Genomic DNA, 21,922 nt, shown 5'->3' with positions numbered 1-21,922 from the left:
AAAACATCTTTCTAAAGTCAACCTCTCAGAATCCGGAAAAATGAGCAAGTTAGTCATGGTCATTTTGGGTATGTGGTGTGCAGTGAGGCGGCACCATAAGTTAGTTAGCCTTTGGGATTGGCGTTTTGATCTGGCCGTAGAGACTGACCAGTTGCAAGGAGACAGAATATCGTGTTACGACATTTGCTAAAAATGTCTAACCTGAGAAAAACATAAGCAAACTTCTACTTATGAAAATTGGGGATAAATACAAGATAAATTATTGATGTAGTAAATTTCACTCGTTTTTGTTGTTCAGTTTGTATATTCTTTCACATAATGATGGTTCCCCTCGAAATACTGTCCGATTTTCATATAAGTTGTGTGCAGGGTCATTTTTGAGTTCGAAAACCAGCTTGCTCCTGCAAAAGTTTTGCATCTTTATATTAAATAATGTGTGATGTTAAGTCATTTTTAATAATTTAATTGTTTTAGGGCTTTCCAACATTGTATATTTTTTTTTTTCACTTTAAAGCCGATGACCCCGACAGAAGCAAAGCCAGATCTTGCTCAGCTGAGACTGATCAAAGAGTCGGAACTGCGCAAAGGGAGCATTATTGGTTCAGGGGCATTTGGAACTGTCTATAAGGTGCATATACATAGGCACATATAATTATGCAAAAACACCAATGTCGCCAACCAATAAGGATAATTTGTGTAACATTACATGATTAGTTCGGCTAGACAGGTGACATCAGTGTTTCCATATAACTTGTAATCACTCCAAGTGTAGAACACAAAGTTTGGCACTCTCAGTATTCTCTGTACACAAAAAGTTATAAAAATCTGGTGACTTTGGTTGACCCTGTTATTGTCAGATACCTTGATAATATGACATTATTTGTCTTACTGTGTATTTTATTTATGACATGTTCTAACAAAGAATGGTGCTCAGTAGGTTAGCACGCTAGCGCAGCGTAATGACCCAGGAGCCTCTCACCAATGCAGTCGCTGTGAGTTCAAGTTCAGCTCATGCTGGCTTCCTCTCCGGCCGTAAGTGAGAAGGTCTGTCAGCAACCTGTGGATGGTAGTGGGTTTCCTCCAGGCACTGCCCCGGTTTAATTCTACCATAATGCTGGCTGCCATGGTATAAGTGAAAATATTCATGAGTATGGCGTAAAACCCGAATCAAATAAATCAATAAATCATCTTATGGAGGTAAGAATGACTATAATTTTATCATGGGAAAACAGTGGAAATTTTGTACTCTTGTTCATTCCTGCCTTTGAGATGATCCGTTGGTGGCAAATGGTCTTTATACTAAGGCAGGAATGAACAACAGATTTCACAGTTTGGACCAGAATTGCATTGTTTTGGAAAATTTCTCATTGTTTTCATTGAAATTTCAGTAGGGTAACCCAGTCAATGCTGATTCCATGGGTTGTATATCACCTGTCACTCAAACAATATTTATGCTTCTCAAAACCTCACTTTGTAAGATTTTCTCTGTAAACTTACTTTGTTGCTGTTGTTGTGTGTAGGGCATTTGGAATCCAGATGGTGAACATGTGAAAATACCTGTGGCCATTAAAGTCCTACAGGAAGGGACATCGCCTGATCAGAACAAAGAACTTTTGGAAGAAGCGCGCGTTATGGCATCTGTGGAGAACCGCTATTGCATCCGCATTCTGGCGGTGTGCATGACGGCTCAGATGATGTTGATCACACAACTGATGCCGCTCGGAAACCTTCTGGATTATGTGCGGAAAAACAAGGACCATATCAGCTCTAAAGTTCTGCTCAACTGGTGCACACAGATCGCAAAGGTGAGAACGTCATGTAAGATGACGCGAATTGGCGCAAAATTTAGAATGAATAATTGAATGAATGATTATGGCTTAATGCTATGATGGCAGTATTGGAACCACATTGTGATGTCTTAGATTTAAAAGAGTAAGTGCAAAATGGAAAAATATGTGTACACCTGCGTAAGGATAAAGAAAAGATTGCAGTCTTTTTACCTGTACACAACAATGATTTATCTGACCTCGCCTGTGATTGTGTATCAAGATTTACCTGTCGTTATGTATATATTTTACTTGTACTCGCCTGTGATTTGTGTTCACATCTAGTGTTTTGTATTCTAGGGAATGATGTACCTGGAGGAGAGAGGTATTGTACACAGAGATCTAGCTGCCAGGAATGTACTGGGTAAGTTTCCACCACTAGAGTGTGTATGGTGGAGTAGGTATAAAATCTGGGCAACTCCAGGCATGGAATTAACGTAATATTACATGTACATTTTAAGTTATTTACAGTGTTGAATTTTTGTCCTGAAGATTGAGACATCTCACCTTCACTCATGACTGCTAAAGTAGACCACCTAATTTACCCTAAGTCCTCAACCTTTTCACATATGTAAGAGCAACTTTCAGTGCAAATTTCAGAGCTTCACAAAAGTGTAATTTTACCGGTGTACACAGAATAATGCCTTCAGAATAAACTTGAATTAACACCTTGGAAACATACAAAAAGGTTGAAGAGTTACAGAAGAGTGAAACACAAAAGTCAACTAAAATAAATTCAATATATTCACTTTTGTGACTGGGGTTCAAGTTAATAAAAAAGAAGGAAACGCTCTATTTCTGGCGAGAGTTATAGTTGAACTTGCAACCACAGAGTTCACCTTGGTTTACTGATGTGGATTATACCACTGTATTTAGTAGCCAGCAAGGACCCTTTAGCGACACCCCCCCCCCCTCGCGCCCACATACCCTCCAACCCGAATTCTCCAGTATCAGTATGTTCTGAGTGTTGTTTCCATGTTTTGCGTTGTCATGTTGTTGTTGTTGTTGTAGTTCAAGCACCAGGTCATGTACGGATCACTGACTTTGGTCTGGCAAAGTTACTTGACTTTGAGGAGGCTGAGTATCACGCTGCTGGAGGAAAGGTAAGGATGGGCATAATGTGGGGAAAAAATGTGGTGTATTCACCGTGGTTAGTCATGTAAATTAGTTGTGTACTTTTCCTTATTCATTATATACACTTCCATATTCATTCTGTACACCTCCGTATCCATTCTGTACATATTCATTCTGTATACCTCCATATTCATTCTGTACACCTCCATATTCATTCTGTACACTTCCATATCCATTCTGTACATATTCATTCTGTACAATTCCATATTCATTCTGTACACCTCCGTATCCATTCTGTATACCTCTTTATGGATTCTGTACTTCTCCATATCCATTCTGTACTCTCACACATCCCTTGTGTACAACTCAAGGAGCCTCCATTGGTCAGTTGGTTAGCTCGCTAGCGCAGCGTGAAAACCCAGGAGCCTCTTACCAAGACTGTACTTGGGAAGGTCTTCTAGCAACCTGCGGATGGTCGTGGGTTTCCTCCACCATAATGCTGGCCGCCGTCGTATAAGTAAAATACTTTTGAGTATGGCGTAAAACACCAGTCAAATAAATAAAACAATATACAACTCGATATTCATTCTGTACAACTTCATTATCCATTCTGTACCACATATTTATTTTTTGCACCTCCATATCCATTTTGCACGCCTTCCTATCCATTCCCTACCCCTCGTATCCATTCTTTACATCTCCATATCCATTCTTTGCACCTCTATGTTCATTCTGTACAACTCTTTATTTATTCTGTAGTCATTTTGTACACCTCCATATCCATTCTGTACACCTCCCTATCCATTCTGTACACCTCCATATTTATTCTGTACACCTGCATATCCATTCTATACAATTCAATATTCATCCTGTACAACTTCATATCCATTATGTACACCTCTATATCCATGCTGTGCACTTCCATATTTACACGTATCTTGTAGTCTTCCATATTCTCTCTATAAACATCCATATTTATTGTAGTAATGTTTTTTTTTTCAGATGCCAATAAAATGGCTTGCTTTAGAGTGTATTCAGCACAGAGTCTTTACCCATAAAAGTGACTGCTGGAGCTATGGTAAATATTCTTTTCCATTTCATTTCATTTTTCCGTTTCTGATTTCATTTACCATTCACTTTCATCTGTTTGAACCCAGCTTCTGCTGTTTCGACACTGTCTGGAGGGCTTGTCAGTAACCTAATGTACAGCATTAAGCCTTTATTTTCTTTATGTTTATGAGTTCTTGATCCATTCATCAGACTGCCTTTCTATAAACCTAATATTCTAGAGTATGGCATTAAAGCCTAATCAAGCAAGTGTGTAATGGGTCTAATTTGTCATTAAATCTGACCCCAGACCATGAAGAACCTTCTCATACATTTTCCTTTGCTGAAAATGAAGAGGTACTCATGGTTAACAAGCGTTATCATGATGTGTTATCCTGATAAATAGTGAAATGTTGTGTACATTTTCAGATGTGTTCTATGTTTCTCATTTTGTGTACATTGCATTCTTTGCTCTCAAATTTGACGTAATACCATGAAGAAGCTTCTCAGTCCGTTAACTGAAGATGAAGAGGCACTCATAGTCTACAAATATTATTGTGATGTGTTCCCATAAAACTGTTGCGTACATTTCAAGATTTGTTCTTGATGTGTTTTACATTTCTCATTCGTGGTGAAGGCGTGACCGTGTGGGAATTGTTTACGTATGGACAGCGTCCGTATGATACGATTCGTGCGCGTGACGTCCCTGACCTTCTGGAGAAAGGGGAGAGGCTTCCACAGCCATCTATTTGCACCATCGATGTCTATATGATTATGATCAAGTGTGAGTATTTGTCTCTCTGCACCATGGATGTCTGTATGATAATGATCAAGTGTGAGTGTCTCTCTGCATCAAAGATGTCTGTGTGATAATGATCAAGTGTGAGTATTTGTCTCTCTGCACCAAGGATATCTGTATGATAATGATGAAGTGTGAGTGTGTCTCTGCACCAAGGATCTTTGTGTGGTGATGATGAAGTGTGAGTGTTTGTCTCTTTGCACCATGGACGTCTGTATGATAATGATGAGGTGTGAGTGTCTCTCTGCACCAAGGATGTCGTTGTGATAATGATGAAGTGTGAAGATTTGTCTGTCTGCACCAAGGATGTCTATATGATAATAATGAAGTGTGAGTGTCTCTCTGCACCAAGGATGTCTGTGTGATAATGATCACATGTGGGCATTTGTCTCTCTGCACCATGGATGTCTGTACGATGATGATCAAATCTGAGTATTTGTCTGTGTGCACGATATGTTCTTGTGTATGGTACATCCAGAAAAAAAGTAAAGTGCAAATCCATATCTTGCTGATTAGGCTGTAGCTTTAAGTCATGAGGTTTGTCAGGTACAATGTACAAAGATCAGTGGTTTACTACAAGAACTCCAGTTTCCTATAGCTTACCATAAACTGACTGCCATGGTATGAGAAAAAGATTCTTCAGTACCTTGCTGAACACCAGTCAGATAAATAAGTAAATAAAAATAAATGTCAGTACACTGTAATTCTCTCATGATTATACATTTTTAGTGACATAATTCTACATTTAGCGACATAATTCTACATTTAGCGACATAATTCTACATTTAATGACATAATTCTACATTTAGCGACATAATTATACATTTTGTGACATAATTATACATTTTGTGACATAATTATACATTTAGCGACATAATTATACATTTTGCGACATAATTATACATTTTGTGAGATACATTTATTTTTCCTCCTTTTATATTCTATATCTTTCTTTCCTGCTAACAGGCTGGATGTTAGATGCAGACAGCAGGCCGTCCTTCAAAGAACTAGCTGAGGAATTTTCAAAAATGGCACGGGACCCAGGCCGTTATCTGGTCATACCGGTAAGGGGCAAACCTTGTGCTCTGATTGCCAATCAGTTTGCCTTTCAATCTGTTTTGCTCTCAATATGCACATTTCTCCTGTCATGTTCTGAACATGTCTGTAGGGCATTGTTTACTCCTGAATGCATAGGTTACAGGATTGTGACTCTCTTAATATTCATTATTTTGCTAAATTGAATTATGAAGCAGCAGAGTGCAGTTTTAGGCAGAAGTTTTGATTCGCTGCAGGGTTTTTTGTTTTTCATAAGGCTATCCAAACCCTTTTTTTTTTTTTTGACTTAGGTGTGTTAGGTTTAGATAGGTGTGTTATTACCACATTACAGTTTTTTGGGTTGCGTCCTTTTCACAATAGAGTGACATCCCTTTGTGAAATGACCTCACTGCTTTGGGGCACAGTTTAGCTAGCCTATCCTTTTACATGATATCTGCTCACAATCCTCTGCTGAAGAAAGTCGTTATTTTTCCATTGATGCCACAAAAAAAAAAAATATTTGTGACCAAAATGATAACAAAAACAGAACATATATCTTACGGTGCTGTGAATTCTATTTCTAAGAAGAAATCTGTATCTCATGAGCAGAATCTCATGAAAGTTACCTCATTTACTACATTTACACAGGGAACATTGCCAAGACATCTAATAACCTAACATAATAAAACTGCTAAATCTTGGAATATGCAATAGTATAGAGTTCAGCCATTTTTTTTTTGATTTAAAATGTCAACATTTTCTTAATTTGACTTCTTTTATCTTGAAAGATTGAAGATTTTTAATTTTGACCAAAGAGTGATTCACCAGTCTCAGTGAGCTGTTCAACCAATGTCCTACTCTGAATTGGAGTATCAATATTTTAAGCCAGTTACATCCATTTTTGTTTTAATGATGGAAAATCATCAATGAAACAATGTTTCTTTTTCTCTGATTGTTTATTTTTCATTTACTGAAATGCACTAATGGCTATGCATGTTGGGGTTTGATGTGTATTCAACTTCAAAAGATATCAGTCATTTCTTATTTTGCAAATTTGGTCCTCATTGAAATCTCATTTTGGTCTCATCTCGGTATTATAATGTCCCATATTTCAGGGTAGATTTCATACATTTTTATTCTCCTTTAAAAATGCAATTGGTTTGAACATGTGTTTGTTTCTGATTGGATGTTTTTTATCATGGCCTGCCTTTCTATTGGGTGTCGTTCAGTTTTTGTGCTTGGATTCGATTGGTTTATCATTAGTTCTGAACCTTTTTTATTGGCTGTCGCATTTAATCATATGTAAGTGTATCCTTTCATCTCGACTAGTGGTTTTAAAGTGTGTTTACATTTAACTTAGGAATTTGCATATTTTGTTTTTCGTTTGCAATATTTAAATTTGCCATTTTGTCAAGCAAGAAGCGTTGGTATTAGGGTCTGCTGTACAAATGCATAGAGATTTTTCTCTGATCTGCAGCATGGAAAACGTGTTGTCAATGTAAAGAAATTTTAAGAAAAGTCCAAGAAAAACTTTTTTAAATGTGAGAAATCTTGTTCACCTGAAAGTGCTTTATAAATTGTGTGACAGGATTGACAGAGTGATTTACTTGTAATATTTTGAGAAACTATTTATCTTACTTTTTAAAAAATTAGTGGATAAAACTATTAAACAAAACTGCTATGATCACTGTACTTCACCTAAAGGTTAGTATCTTTCATTTATTTATTTATTTTATTGGTGTTTTACGTCATACTCAAGAATATTTCACTTATATTACGGCGGCCAGCATTATGGTGGGAGGAAACTAGGCACAGCCCAAGGCAAACCCACGACCATCCGCAGGTTGCTGGCAGACCTCACAGTGACCACATTGGTGAGAGGCTTCTGGATCATTATGCTGCACTAGTGACACAAGTGACACATTTGCTTGATGGCCCTAGGAGGGCCACTTGAGACTCTTGTGAAGGTTGATGAAAGCCTTTATTTTGTTTCTGAAAGGACATATTTTCAGGCCAGACTTAAGGTGAAGTATAGTATGTGTTAAGGCAGAAAAATTTGCATAATGTAGCTAATGAACAAATAATTTAACTTTCAAATATTTGAGAAATTATATTAAAATTTTTTTTTATTTAAAAAAAAAAATGCAAAGCAAAAAGAGTTTCATTTCAAATGGAGGCCAGTGACTCAGAAAAAGAAAAACAGGAAGATAGCTCTTGTATCTAATGATGTTACAGTGGGTTCCAAATTAAAAATTGGTTACTTGAATTGGTTCGCCAATTATTTGTTTGAAACCTGACAGGGCGAAGGACTCCAGAAACTTCCCGAGGACGTCAATGATATTGAACTCATGACCTTTGATAGGTCAACTCGTTCTCCCGTGATTTCATTCCTGGACGAGGTAGTTGTTTGCTGTAATACTGGTATAATTTAAGCCTGGTGTTCGTCCCTGCTTCCTCAGTTTTTTTTTTTCTTTTGACGGTATTTGTTTTGATTTTTTTTTTTTTTTTTGGTAGAGTTCACAGCAAAATGCATGGTGGCTTCATAAATTTGTGACACATAAATATTGTTGCATTAAAATATTATACATATACATTACTGTATTTACCCTTAATATTTACAAAAAAAAAATTATATTTTTTGGATTCAACGATGGTCATAAAAAATAATTTTGTAGAATGTAATGTTCAATATGTTCCTTCAAAAAGAAAAAAAAAATAATAGAAAAACATCATTTTAATATCTACAGAACTCACAAAATTGTGAAACTTGTTATCTGAATCAATTGTGTTAAGTTTGTCGTGTTTTTTTTTATTTTCAGTCTGTGTATATATGTCTATATTTCAAGAAAAGAACCAGAAATACAACTGTTTTGCCTGGGAGCTCTGAAAAAATAATAGTGATAACACTAAATACAGTAAAATATGTAAAAATCCACTCCCCCCACAAACTTTACTTTTGGTGCTGAAACGTACATTTTCCCCACTAAGTTATGACCCCACCCTCCAAGCAAACCTGAAAAAATTTTTCCAAAAACAATAAGGCTCAGAATCAGATAAATGTGAAACTTTGTCATGTGAAATTTTGGTTCATATATCATGAAGATTACATGGATAATATTTGAACATTATAAGTAGCAGCTTGCAAGTGAAACGGGATAGCCTCTTGAAGTCAAGTAGTGTAAACAATTGATACCGTGGTTTGATAAGAAAATTGTTTTTGCAATTCTGCTGAAGCAGGGACAAATGATGACCTTTTAGTTGCATTAAGTAATCTTTTTCCCAGCATCCTCCTGTGCACCAGCCAGCATGATGACTTCCTGTCTCCGTTGACCCATGAATTTCACTTTAATCCCGACACCAACGTGGACTTGTTTCTGGGATTTTTTTTTTTCAATGAATGTTATATTTTTAATAGCATCTTGCCTGTATGGACATTTCTCTCCTCATGGCATACATGTATGTGTAGGTGTCATTGTTTCTGAAAAGAAATTAATTAATTAATACGTTAATTAATTAAACATGTGAATCAGATCACGTAGAAGTCATGTAGAAAATGGAAAAAAAAAAGTTAGAAGGGATGGGGGTGGGTGAAAAAAAAGGGAGATAATCCAGTCTGAGGAAATCCAGACCTTGCAGAATATCAGGGTGTGATGGTATCTGGTGCTATTTGATGTGATGAAAAAATTTGGTGCTGTACTTATACATGTATATCATACTGGTTTTGGTTTCATGAAGTGTACTTAGTGTTAAGTAGGCCTTAGCTAAGTGCTCTTTATATCTCTGTAACATACGTTGTCGTGGTAGTTAAGGACCGTACTTAACTGAGTGCCATTCGTGAAACCGACCCGTGATATATTACAGAGGTGAAAACTGATATCCATTTAGGTGTTTTAAACAGCAAAAAATTGGTTTGTTTGCTGACGGCTTTGCTCCATTAATAGTTAAATATTTGTGGAGCTTGACTTTGTAAACACGTATCCAGTGATTGTAATGTATAAAAAAGTAGTTGAATGGATTTGGGTTTTCTTATGATAGGTCATTTTTATAGCCAGTAATATCTTGTCAAAGAAAGAGGGGTTTTTTTTTTAGGTATTGGAGAAGTTTAGTTAGAAATTACAAGTACAAACTTTTAACTTCAAAACAGAATTAAATTACCCATTCTAGTTTGAAGTTACAACTTCCAATTTCAACTTGTAACTTCCAACTGAAGGTCTCTGTTGAAGACTGAAAGTCTCAGTCATTTGCTTTAGATGTCATTTTGGGATTTTTGCATCTTTTGTGATATATTCTTCTGTAGTTTTGTAATATAGACTCTGTCTGATCATGATTTGAATGATTGCTTGTCCAAGACTTCAGTATGTCATTGCATGATTCTTGTGCATGTCAATTTTGTTTTCTCTTTGAGTCTTGTGTTTCTTGCTGTTGCATACATAGATATCAAGTTGAATGTTTCATCAGCATTTTTGTGCTACTGTGCTTTCGGGTGACATTTTTTTTATTCTAATTTACACATCCATTCACCTTTATATAGGACCACTTGATGTTTTTTTCCCGAAGGTTGAGGAATTTTTATGAAGAAAGATTTAATTATCAGCGTCAAAACTATTCTTCAGTCATGCCATTAATCTCCGACTGGGATTCTTTACATAGGAATCAAGAAAAAAAAGTAAAGCAAAAAGACAGATAAGAATTTCATAGGCTGTTGTTGTTGAATACAGAACATATTGTTGGTGGTCCATTACTGGACTGCAAGATACGATTCACGTAACGCCAGATAGCGCAAGGTTTTTTTTGCATGACTTTGTTCTACAAAAGGTCTACACACCCACACTGCACCATGTGTTTAGGATTATGTTAACTCTTTTTCTGCCAAGTGATTAGGGTTAAATTACCATATTAGTGTATAATTTGGATTGACTGACTAAAATATTGGGTCGATTAAATATTATTTCATACTACCCTAATCCCTCAACCATTTTCGCGTTTGAAAGAGCAAGTTACAGTGGAAATTTATGCACATTTATAATTTGATTTTGGAGAAAAAACTTCATTGGCTGGATTGGCCAGTTACAGGGCTTCACAGAAAAGTATAATTTGAACAGTCTACAAAGAAGAATAAGTATTTTGCAAACATGTGTAAAGGTTGGAGAATTATAGTTACGTTGAATTGTTCACTCAAAAGCATGATGTCAGATGTGAAGTTATCCAGTTAGATAGAAATACTAACATGATTACGTTAACCAAAATGTTTTAATAATTCATTAATAATGTTTCATTTACATTTTCACATACATTTCTGTAACCATTATAATAATCGGTATCGAAATTATCCAATCGCTGATTAACATCAGACGCTTCATTTCACCAAGCTGTATTGATCACATCATATTTGGGTTTGAAAAGTTATGGCCTGAGCATACAAATGTCATTCGCTTCAATGCTGGTGAATAAAAGTTGTTTTTTTGTTTTTGTTTTTGTTACATGTATTTGACTCTGTTACAGGGTGACAAACTGATGCGCCTACCCAGTCACACATATGACAGAAATGACATGATTCGAAATTTAAGCGTTGCCATCGACGACCCAGATTTAATAATGGATGCTGAAGAATATCTCAAACCTCAGGCCATGAGAGAGTCGCACGCCAACAATTCCCTGACAAAGGTGAGATAACTTTGTCTTGACTTTGACCCAGAGTAAAACAGTTGGTTAGCGCGCTAATGGAGCATAATGACACGGAAGCCTCTCACCAATGCGGTCGCTGTGAGTTCAAGTCCAGCTCATGCTGGCTTCCTCTCCGGCCACACGTGGGAAGGTCTGCTAGCAACCTGCGGATGGTCATGGGTTCCCCCGGGCTCTGCCCAGTTTCCTCCCACCATAATGCTGGCCACATAAGTGAAAGTAAGTGAAATATCCATGAGGTCGCCATAAAACGTCAAATAAATAAATAAATTTTTGATTTTTAGCAATAGCTTTCGGAATGATCATGCTTTATACTATTAATAAAGTGACAAAAAGTAGTCCTGGGTTTTTTCTCGAAATTCACACTTCAGCGAACTATAGGTCTGTGACCAGTGGTCCGCTGTATATCTTCTTTAATCAGTGCAGTTTTCTATTTACCGCTTACAGCCGCTGTATCGACCAGAAGAGGACGATCTTCCAGTTTGGGAGGATGACGGAGGAGCCGCAAACTCCATAGTGAAGGATGAGAACCAACCGCGGCGAGAGAAGCGGTACGGCCACCTGGAGCAGGCATCGCGGCGGCGACAGTCGCCGAACAGAGGACGTGGCGACAGTGCCAACTCGCGCTACAGCTCAGATCCCATGAAGATGCTGAACTTCAGCAAAGGTCAGGAAGGTCATCATTTAATTATATTGCAAAAGAACCTGAAAGTTGCCTCAGTTTGTAAATGAATGAAATAGTTGCACTATTTAAACAAATTGAACAATTTCTGGCATGATTTTTTGGGCTCATATTTCATGTAAAGGTTACAAAATTTGAAACTGAATGTTCATGTGGAACCTTTCCTGCTGACAGCAATTTGGGCCTAGCTGTGCACTCAGTCGTTCATTCCTGCATGCCATTGGTCAGTTTGCAGATATGAACAAGGTTTTGTGGACAAAGTGATAATGTAATCCTCATACATAACAAGAGAGTAGCAATCTGTTCAGCTTGGACCTGCTGAGTTGCTATTCCCACTGGGCAGCAAAAGATAGCACATTGAATTGACTCTTTTTCTCTTCTTGCTTTTGTATTATTTTTATTCTGGGCAGATTTCATGAAAAGATTTTACACTGCAGGTCAAAATCACATTTGAAACTTTTTAACTGTGAGAAAACAGGAATGAGTTGACTTTTGTGAGTGATATTTTGCAAACAATTTACACGCACATAACAATGAAATTGTCCATGCCTCTGGATGTGGTATAAGTCTTTTTAATCATGGTCATGTTTTTGACATCTTTGACAGGTATTGATGCTTTTTCAGGGCCAAAAATGCATTTTCAGAGACAAATAGATGTTACAAAATATTATTTTTGTTGCTGAAACTTTCCCAGTGGAACATCGTCCCATGTTCTAAGCAAACCTCAAAACACCATTCTGAAATCATTGATCTCTCAGAATTGGGCAAAATGGGCAAGTTAGTCCTGGATAAAATTTGTTGTCATTTAGGGCCACTAATTTTTTCTGTCAGTCAAATGAAATTATCTTAACCATAGAAGTAAATAAATAAACACAATTTTCATTGCAGATTAAATGTGATATGTTTTCTTCAGTGTAAGTAAGTGTGAAAAAGCTAGTGAGTCAACAGCTACATGTACGTGTAAGCATGTGTTCTTTACTTTTGGGCCATTTTCAGATTGTACAGATGGCCTGACACCCCCATTGAGCCCCAATGGCCTAAACTCCCCACCAGTGCCCCCGCTTCCCATCGATGAAGATGATTACCTGCAACCCAAGTCCTCAAACCCTGCAGCTTACATGGATCTTATTGACTCTAAAGGTGACGCATTTTCCTTCTTCAAGCGTGAAAATAAGTACCTTACATGTACCTGACATTTTTGAAAACACACCTTTGAAGAAAGCGAGAAAGACCCATGTTGTGTATATCATAAGTTACAGTGGACATGTATTGTTGTATTACTCTATTTCTGTCTTCTGGTTTTTGGGAAACCTGATCTGCTCATTGTAGCCAATATATATCGAATTGTAGCTGAAATATTGTGTGTCTTGTTTTTTCAACGAACAACATGCTCATATCTTTTCCAAAAGGCTAGTAAAGAAATGTAATATTGTACTTTGAACACTACTAATAACTGTCCCAAGCTGAAAAGAAATGTAATATTGTACTTTGAACACTACTAATAATTGTCCCAAATTTTAGAAGAATTAGGGTAGTGTATGTCAACACCTCCTCCTGCTGGCAGCACACCAATCCATGGCCAACTCCCACGCTTCAAACTTCGGAAGTAGGACATTAAACCTCAATCACTCATTCACTTACTCACGCAAACTTTGGTTTCTCTGCAGTGACCTATCCAAATTTTGTCCAGTTGTTATGAAATTTCGTTATTTTGCGTATCCTCAGATCATATGTTTTGCATTTTCAGCTTTGGATAAAAATTTTCTGAATTTACTACTTTCAAGAGGTTTGTCATGTATATGGTGAAGTTTTGTTGTTGTCTCCACGATCTGTGTAAAATAAAAAATAAGAAATCAAAAAAAAAATAAATAAATAAAAGTAAGTCTGAATGGAGAAACTTCTTGAATGTGTAATTAACTGTAATTTACTTTTCTTGCAGAATACTACAACCAGTTAGAAAAAGGTCTGTTGCCGAAAGTGGAAGATAAATTTATCCAGAGTGTGGTGTCCAACACTGTGGACAACCCCGAGTACTTCGATCAAGATGATGCGTTCGAAACTGACCCCCTAAACGGGAGCGCTCGTTTATCACCGCCCCTCAATCATGACTATTACAATTACGGTAAAATGCAAAAAGAGAAGCAGCCACTGATGTTAAATCACAGTTCCGAATCAACTGTTTAATATTTACTCTTCAGTTACCGTAGTAACTTGTTTCCTGGATGGTGATTGGTCAAAAAGGTGAGATGTGATAAATGTGATTGGCCGGGATAACGACAAACACAGGAATATAGTGATATATTTTTTATCGATGATGAAAGTGTTGTCGTTCGCCCTCTTTGAAGGGAGTAAATACGTGTAGGGTCTTGAACTCAATTTCAGTGTGGCTGTTGATATAGAATTCACTTAAAAAGTGGCGGGAAAAATAGACAGCTTAGACATGCGGCGAATACGGATTTTGTGCGTCTGATTTGTTCACAGACTTAGTTCGTGAAGCCAAGAAATCTCACAGTAGAAGAGGAGCAATATTTTAGCCAGATTTATTCCTTTAACAAAGTCTGGTTGTCGCAACCACCACATTGAACACAGAATTCGTCACCAATTCGTTTGTCAAGAACAAACGACTCGTAAAATGACAATAGTTTGACATGTGAAAATGAAATGTCGGTCACCTAATGATCAAGTTTGTACATATTTTATGTAAAGATGAAATGTTTTCTGTAGAAAGGTTGACAGTAATCAAATCTTCATTTCTACGAGTAGAGCTGATGAATTATCCATCCAAGTTTCCGGTGTATTTTACGTATATCAGGCCAGTTTGTACAGAAGCGATTTCTCACGCAAACGCAGACGCAGTGTCTGGCTGCGCCATTGTGGAACCCTGTTCAGTGAGAACAGTACTGAGTGTTGTTTGGCTATACCTAAACTTCAGAACAAAAAATGCTTGGCTACATCAGTATGCATCCTTGTTTTGTCTCACCAGGAGAGAGCTTTGTTTGGTTATAAGCATATGTACCAAAATTTTACAAAACATAGTACTTGGCTACACCAGCACTAAGCCTGGTTTGGTTACACAAGTTCTGAGCGTTGTTTGGTTACATCAGTACCGAGCCTTCCATGGTTACACCAGTACAGGGCCTAGCTTGGTTACACCAGGACTATAAGCCTATCTTGGTTACACCAGTACTATAAGCCTTGCTTGGTTACACCAGTACCCAGCCCAACTTGGTGAAACCAGTATTGAGCCTTGTTTGGGTACACCATTAGTGAGCCATCAGTTGTTTCATTACACCAGTATTGAGCCTTTACTTGGTTACACCAGTACTAATCCTTGCTTGGTTACACCAGTGCTGAGCCTTGTTTGGTTACACCAGTGCTGAACCTTGTTTGGTTGCACCAGTGCTGAGCTTTGTTTGGTTACACCAGTATTGAGCCTTTGCTTGGTTACACCAGTACTAATCCTTGCTTGGTTACATCAGTGCTGAGCCTTGTTTGGTTACACCAGTGCTGAACCTTGTTTGGTTGCACCAGTGCTGAGCTTTGTTTGGTTACACCAGTGCTGAGCCTTGTTTGGTTGCACCAGTACTAAGCCTTGCTTGGTTACACCAGTGCTGAGCGTTGCTTGGTTACATCTGTGCTGAGCCATTCTTGGTTAGACCAGTACTGAGCCTTGTTTGGTTACACCTGTGCCGAGCCTTGTTTGGTTTACACCAGTGCTGGGCCTTGCGTGGTTACACCAGTGCTGGGCCTTGCTTGGTAACACCAGTGCTGAGCCTTGTTTGGTTACACCAGTGCTGAGCCTTGCTTGGTTACACCAGTGCTGAGCTTTACTTGGTTACACCAGTACTGAGCCTTACTTGGTTACACCAGTGCTGAGCTTTACTTGGTTACACCAGTACTGAGCCTTACTTGGTTACACCAGTGCTGGGCCTTGCGTAGTTACACCAGTGCTGGGCCTTGCTTGGTTACACCAGTACTGAGCCTTGCTTGGTTACACCAGTACTGAGCCTTACTTGGTTACACCAGTGCTGGGCCTTGCGTGGTTACACCAGTGCTGAGCCTTACTTGGTTACACCAGCGCTGGGCCTTGCGTGGTTACACCAGTGCTGAGCCTTACTTGGTTACACCAGTGCTGGACCTTGCTTGGTTACACAGTGCTGGGCCTTGCTTGGTTACACCAGTACTGAGCCTTGCGTGGTTACACCAGTGCTGAGCCTTACTTGGTTACACCAGCGCTGGGCCTTGCGTGGTTACACCAGTGCTGAGCCTTACTTGGTTACACCAGTGCTGGACCTTGCTTGGTTACACAGTGCTGGGCCTTGCTTGGTTACACCAGTACTGAGCCTTGCTTGGTTACACCAGTACTGAGCCTTACTTGGTTACACCAGCGCTCGGCCTTGCGTGGTTACACCAGTGCTGAGCCTTACTTGGTTACACCAGTGCTGGGCCTTGCTTGGTACATCAGTGCTGAGCCTTTCTTGGTTACACCAGTACTGAGCCATGTTTGGCTACACCATCTCAGATTTGGCCTCATAATTTTAGAGATTTGAAGTCATTCACTTCAAAGTTACTGATTTAAAAGTGGTCCGAAGACCGAAGATGCACATGTATGTTTCAGTACACGTATGTGATACAATGAAAAGGAGATTTAAATATGTTCACCTGAAAGACATTTGAAACGAGGTGTCCACAGTGGTGTTCTTGTTAGTGTCGAGTTTTATCAGTGATCATCATGTGGTGTCCAGACAGTGACAGTGAGAGGGGTAATTGGAAAGTTAATAAACAAACAGTTGCCATGATTAATGAACAATATGCTGTGTTAACCATTGGCTCTGATTAGCAATTGGTGAATACGATTAGGCTGTTTGATTTTTATTATTTTTGCGGGGCGATTTATGGATGATGAAATTTTAATAGCGATGTATGAATAAGGATAAGTTTTAGTGTACATAGATGTCATGTTTTAGGCAGCCATGTTTTTTTTTTTTGTTATTTTTTAAATTGTCATTTTTGTGTGCTTTTATCTGTTTTTAAATGGAACTTTTAGGCAAAATAATCACGTGTACAGTACTTTCAGGTTCAGTTTGCCCATAGATGTATATGTAAGTGAAACAAAAACTGGATTTGTCTTGTTCAATATTAAGAATATTGTTTGCATAATGAAGATTTTATTGTTGAATAAAGCCATGGCCTGATTCATTGCCATGGCGATCACCATAAGCCTGCCTTCCCACCAGTCGTTACTGCTCTTTCATCACAAATACAGTAATGTTACTAACCAATCATCTTGTCCATACACCATCATGTGATCATCACCATGCCAACCATAAACTATGCAAAATGTTAGACACATGTGTTTAAGATGGAGGTCCTTTGTACAAAATGTGCAGCGCAGGTAGTCGTAGACTGGATAGTGTGTTTTGTTGTTTGGCCCATGCTATTTTCACTTAATTTTTGTGCCACTGTTCAAGTCCATCCCATAAATGATAAGCGAAAGAATGTTAAAACACAGGCCCTGAAAAAAGTTTGGCACATTTGAAATTTGTGCTAAAATCTTTATACCATTGCTTAATAGTCTTGATACATTTGTTTTAAGTACACAACTAAATAACTCGAGGAGTTTAGCCGACATTTGAAAATTTCACTATATTAATTCTGAATCGACTTGACAATCGGAATTCTTAATGTTCAGTATTTTGTTTTCAATTAAAAATTTATGATATGTGTAAATTCATATTGCCTCGTAGCTTTCAGACTGCTCAGATGACATGGGAATTAATAGGTACACTATGTGTTACTGATTTTTCATGGCCGTTATTTGCAGTTTGCCAACCAACAAAGATGTGATAATAGCATTCTTGATATTATTACACATCATCTAATTTGGTTCAGTAAAATTATATGTCGATTCTGTCATAGAACACATGTTTTGTTGGTATTTTGATGTTGATCTTTTCTCAGTTAAATGTTTCAGAAAGCGTCACATAGCTTAACCAAGTCTTGTGTGTTTCAGATTTTCACCAAATGTTAGGTTAAGTTGATACCAGGGATAAATTGCACAATAGCTCAGTCCAGATGTTGCAGTGATATTAGAAGGCATTGCGCAAGCTTTGTACATAAGCCTGTATGAATTAAAAGCCATGTCAACCTGTAAACGACCTCCAGCCCTGAAAACAAATAGTTTACGAAATGAATTTATTGAAAACTGCAGTCCATTTTTTTTTTTAAAAATGCTTAAATGCATTAAAATTGTTCATATTATATAGTGTTAGAATCCTGTGCTCACTATTTGTTTCACTTGTATCAGGGGACTTTTTTTTTTTTGTTTGTTTGCAGACGCGGGAACAAATCAGTCTTAAGTGTGATACAGACTAAAGGTTACAATCGTCGTTTCAGAAATCATAAAATTTCAATTTATTACATTTTGCTCGTTTCATTTGCATGCATGTGAACCAGTTTACAACAGAACTTATATTGTACCCATTTTCTTTGTTGTTGCTATATACCAAAATTTATGATTTTTTTACAAAATTATGTATCTCAACTTTTTTCTGTAAACTTTTAATGATACTCAGAAAAGCTGCCTGCATTAAAGTAGGAAAATTGCTTGGAATTTGCGTTCTTTGAAATCCTCACGTGGCAATTTTCAAATTTCTCTTTAAAGATGAAATTTATCTACAGATGCAACTTCAGTTCCTGGCTCATTGGCAAGGTGTGTTATGGGTGAATTGTAGCGCAATCACTTGAAGGCATTTTTTTCTGCATGATTTGTGAAACTGTTTTTCACACTCTAAAGAAGAAACATTTAAAATAAGAACAGAAGTTTAGCCTAGCCATTTCAGTCCTGCATTCATCTTCAGCTGGGAGATTTTAGCTAGGGTAAATCAAATGTTTTAATTCAGCTTCAATCTGTACTGTTTATCTGTTTTAAGGTTCTACTCATATTTGACATTATACATTTTGACTTTTGACAAAGCTACCTTTATTCTTTGCATGATTTACAGATTGGTTGAGAATCGCACACTACAGGTACCTGTTAAGGGTTTTGTCCCAAGTTTTTTGGCATCGATACTACTTCAGAAATGTCATCCATGTTGTTATTGTGTGGATATTTGGTCAAGGATTTTACCCACATTGCTTTGATATGGATACTTGATTGTCAAACATTGTATCCATGTTGGTTTGGCATGGATACTTTACGTGAACAAATTATCCATATCATTTATCCATGCTGACATGATATGGATAATTTGTCACAGATTATATCCACAGTGGATTGATATGGATACATGATTTTCTCACATTATATCCACAGTGGTTTGATGTGGATATACTCTATCAGTGATTTTATCCATGCTGGGGTGATACAGATGCTTTACCTGGATTTTATCCATGATTTTATCCATGATTTTATGCATGATTTTATCCATGCTTGTAAGGAATATGTATAAATTGTCAAGGATTTTATCCATGGTGATTTGATATGGAATGCTTTATCAAGTATATTATACAGTGGATGTGTAGGCAAAAGGGGTGTATCCATATGCAGGAAAGTCAAGGCTTTGTTGAAGTTTATTCTATTCATTTGCACAGGATGCGACATTTCATTAGACCAGTTAATATGTTACGAGACAAATTAATAAATACTTTAAGAGACAATTAAGTGAATACATTATGAGACAAGTAAGTGAAAATAGAAACTCTCTACTGAGCTTGATATTTCATGTTTTGAGACAATGATGATTCTTAAAGCAGAATTCTGATTGTATTCATTCTTGCAGGATTTTAACAATCTATGCAATATTATTGCAGGTTCAGTACCTTGAATTATAGATGTGTGGACAGTGTTGAGAATAACATGCAGTAAAGCCATATATTTGGTTAGGAATTATCCTTTACTTTGTTTGAAAACATGCACACATACGACATATCCTTGTTAAATGTTTCTTAATATGAAATATATTTAGTGACTAAAAATGTCAAGGGTTTTAATAGTGATGTGGAAAAAAAGAATTGTCCAATTCCATATATTTTCGTTTTTTTTTTCCACCTCAAAATAATTACCGGTACGTTGTGATGTTAGCTGGCTGGTATAGGCCTGAAATTTGATGAAAGGATGATGTCCAATAATATTTTCCTTCAGAATCAATTTTTTTTGTCAAATCTACATCAATTCAATCAAATTTTCTCATATTACATATTTACCTTTTGTACAAACTGATGATATGTTTTTTTGTAAAGGTGTTTTATGCCATAGTCATACATTGTTCTGCTTGGAAGTAGTTTGCATACAACAACTGGTATCAAAACATGTTTTTGATTTGAATTCTTAAAAAGTTATTAACTACACTGTAGTTGATTATGCTAATGTATTTGCTTTGTGACATAAAAATAGATGTCACTTCTGCCTAGACCAACATACCGGTTTTCCAGAAAAAGCTTTGTTTTTCATGATGTACAGCTGTTTAGAAATTTCCAACAACAGCAGTTTTAATGTTGTTTTTGGATGGGAAACAAGCGCTGTTTTACTATATAGCCAGTCACATCCATCCACCTATATTGATCCCCATTGTGCTAGTGATATGCAGCTATATCACAATACTGTCATGTTACACAATGTAAAACTATGTAGCACATTGTGTTTTAGAGTTGAAACAATAAAACATCATTGATAATGTTTACTTGTTGGTCTTTGTTTTTGTCTTTCATCATATGGAATCCCCTAAATGAGCCAGCATAGGGACCCCCAAATTAGCTCCCTTACCTGGGGATCCCCAAAAGGAACCATCATACTTAGGGGTCTCCCAAATGAACCATCATACTTAGGGGTCGCACAAATGAACCATCGTACTTAGGGGTCGCACAAATGAACCATCATACTTAGGGGTCTCCCAAATGAACCATCATACTTAGGGGTCTCCCAAATGAACCATCATACTTAGGGGTCTCCCAAATGAACCATCATACTTAGGGGTCTCCCAAATGAACCATCATACTTAGGGGTCTCACAAATGAACCAACATACATAAGGGTGTTCCAGATGAACCAGCATACTTATGGGGGCTCCTGATGAACCTGCATTCTTAGGGGTCCACCTGATGAATTTTTAAAAAGCCCTCCTCCACATGCGAAGATCAATGACCCGACTGATTAACACATTATACAATTATTGCAGGTTTCAGAGTGAAACCTTGTGATTTCCTCGAGACAGGTGATGTTCTGATGTTCCACTCTGAAACATGCAGTATCTGTTTTATTATGCCACATAACCCATCACTCAAAACTTTATTTATGTTTCCATATGTAAATGGGTTAGGGTAGGGAAGTAGGAACTGTCAAAACAGCCACTGTCAAAGCAGATGACAGATGTGAAGTAATACAACAAAAAGGGGAGACAACCTAAGAAGCGACCAAAACTAAATGTGACCTAGCAGGTTTTGCATGCTACATTGCATGTTTCTTTCATGTCACAGCGTGCAACATCACAACCTGCTGAACCCCACTTGGCGTGATATTATCCAATCCAACGATAAATCTTTACGAGGTGTAATTATGTAATATACTTCTTTGAAAGTTCATGACTTCCACATGACTCACATTTTTATATTCCAAATGACCTTGACAAATGAAACAAACTGAATGTTTATTTTTTTTATTATCGCAAGCTCATGCTTGACAGAGTTCCATTTCCACAGCATATACCCTGCACGTATTAAACTGACACAGTGTGTCATCGTCATGTAATCCCTTGTACCTTTAATTACATGGAAACTTTCT

The 21,922-nt window shown here is 37.4% G+C and overlaps 1 protein-coding gene across 1 annotated transcript in view; it reads left to right on the top strand.

Moving 5' to 3' along the window:
* The window catches only part of LOC135464437 (epidermal growth factor receptor-like), a 160,161-nt gene extending 144,218 nt beyond the window's left edge, over window positions 1-15,943 (top strand). Inside the window, 12 exon segments of the mRNA XM_064741863.1 lie at window positions 515-628; window positions 1,521-1,805; window positions 2,127-2,190; window positions 2,838-2,929; window positions 3,903-3,978; window positions 4,585-4,731; window positions 5,713-5,810; window positions 8,082-8,180; window positions 11,284-11,445; window positions 11,911-12,130; window positions 13,142-13,285; window positions 14,085-15,943. Coding sequence (XP_064597933.1) covers window positions 515-628; window positions 1,521-1,805; window positions 2,127-2,190; window positions 2,838-2,929; window positions 3,903-3,978; window positions 4,585-4,731; window positions 5,713-5,810; window positions 8,082-8,180; window positions 11,284-11,445; window positions 11,911-12,130; window positions 13,142-13,285; window positions 14,085-14,329 — 1,746 coding nt within the window. The 3' untranslated portion in view covers window positions 14,330-15,943.
* Window positions 15,944-21,922: the final 5,979 nt, after the last annotated feature.

This window comes from Liolophura sinensis, chromosome 4 (assembly GCF_032854445.1).
Source record: "Liolophura sinensis isolate JHLJ2023 chromosome 4, CUHK_Ljap_v2, whole genome shotgun sequence".
NCBI classification, from domain to species: Eukaryota; Metazoa; Mollusca; class Polyplacophora; order Chitonida; family Chitonidae; genus Liolophura; species Liolophura sinensis.
Note: the sequence above shows the minus strand (reverse complement) of the source record. Positions and strands in the feature narration are given on the sequence as shown.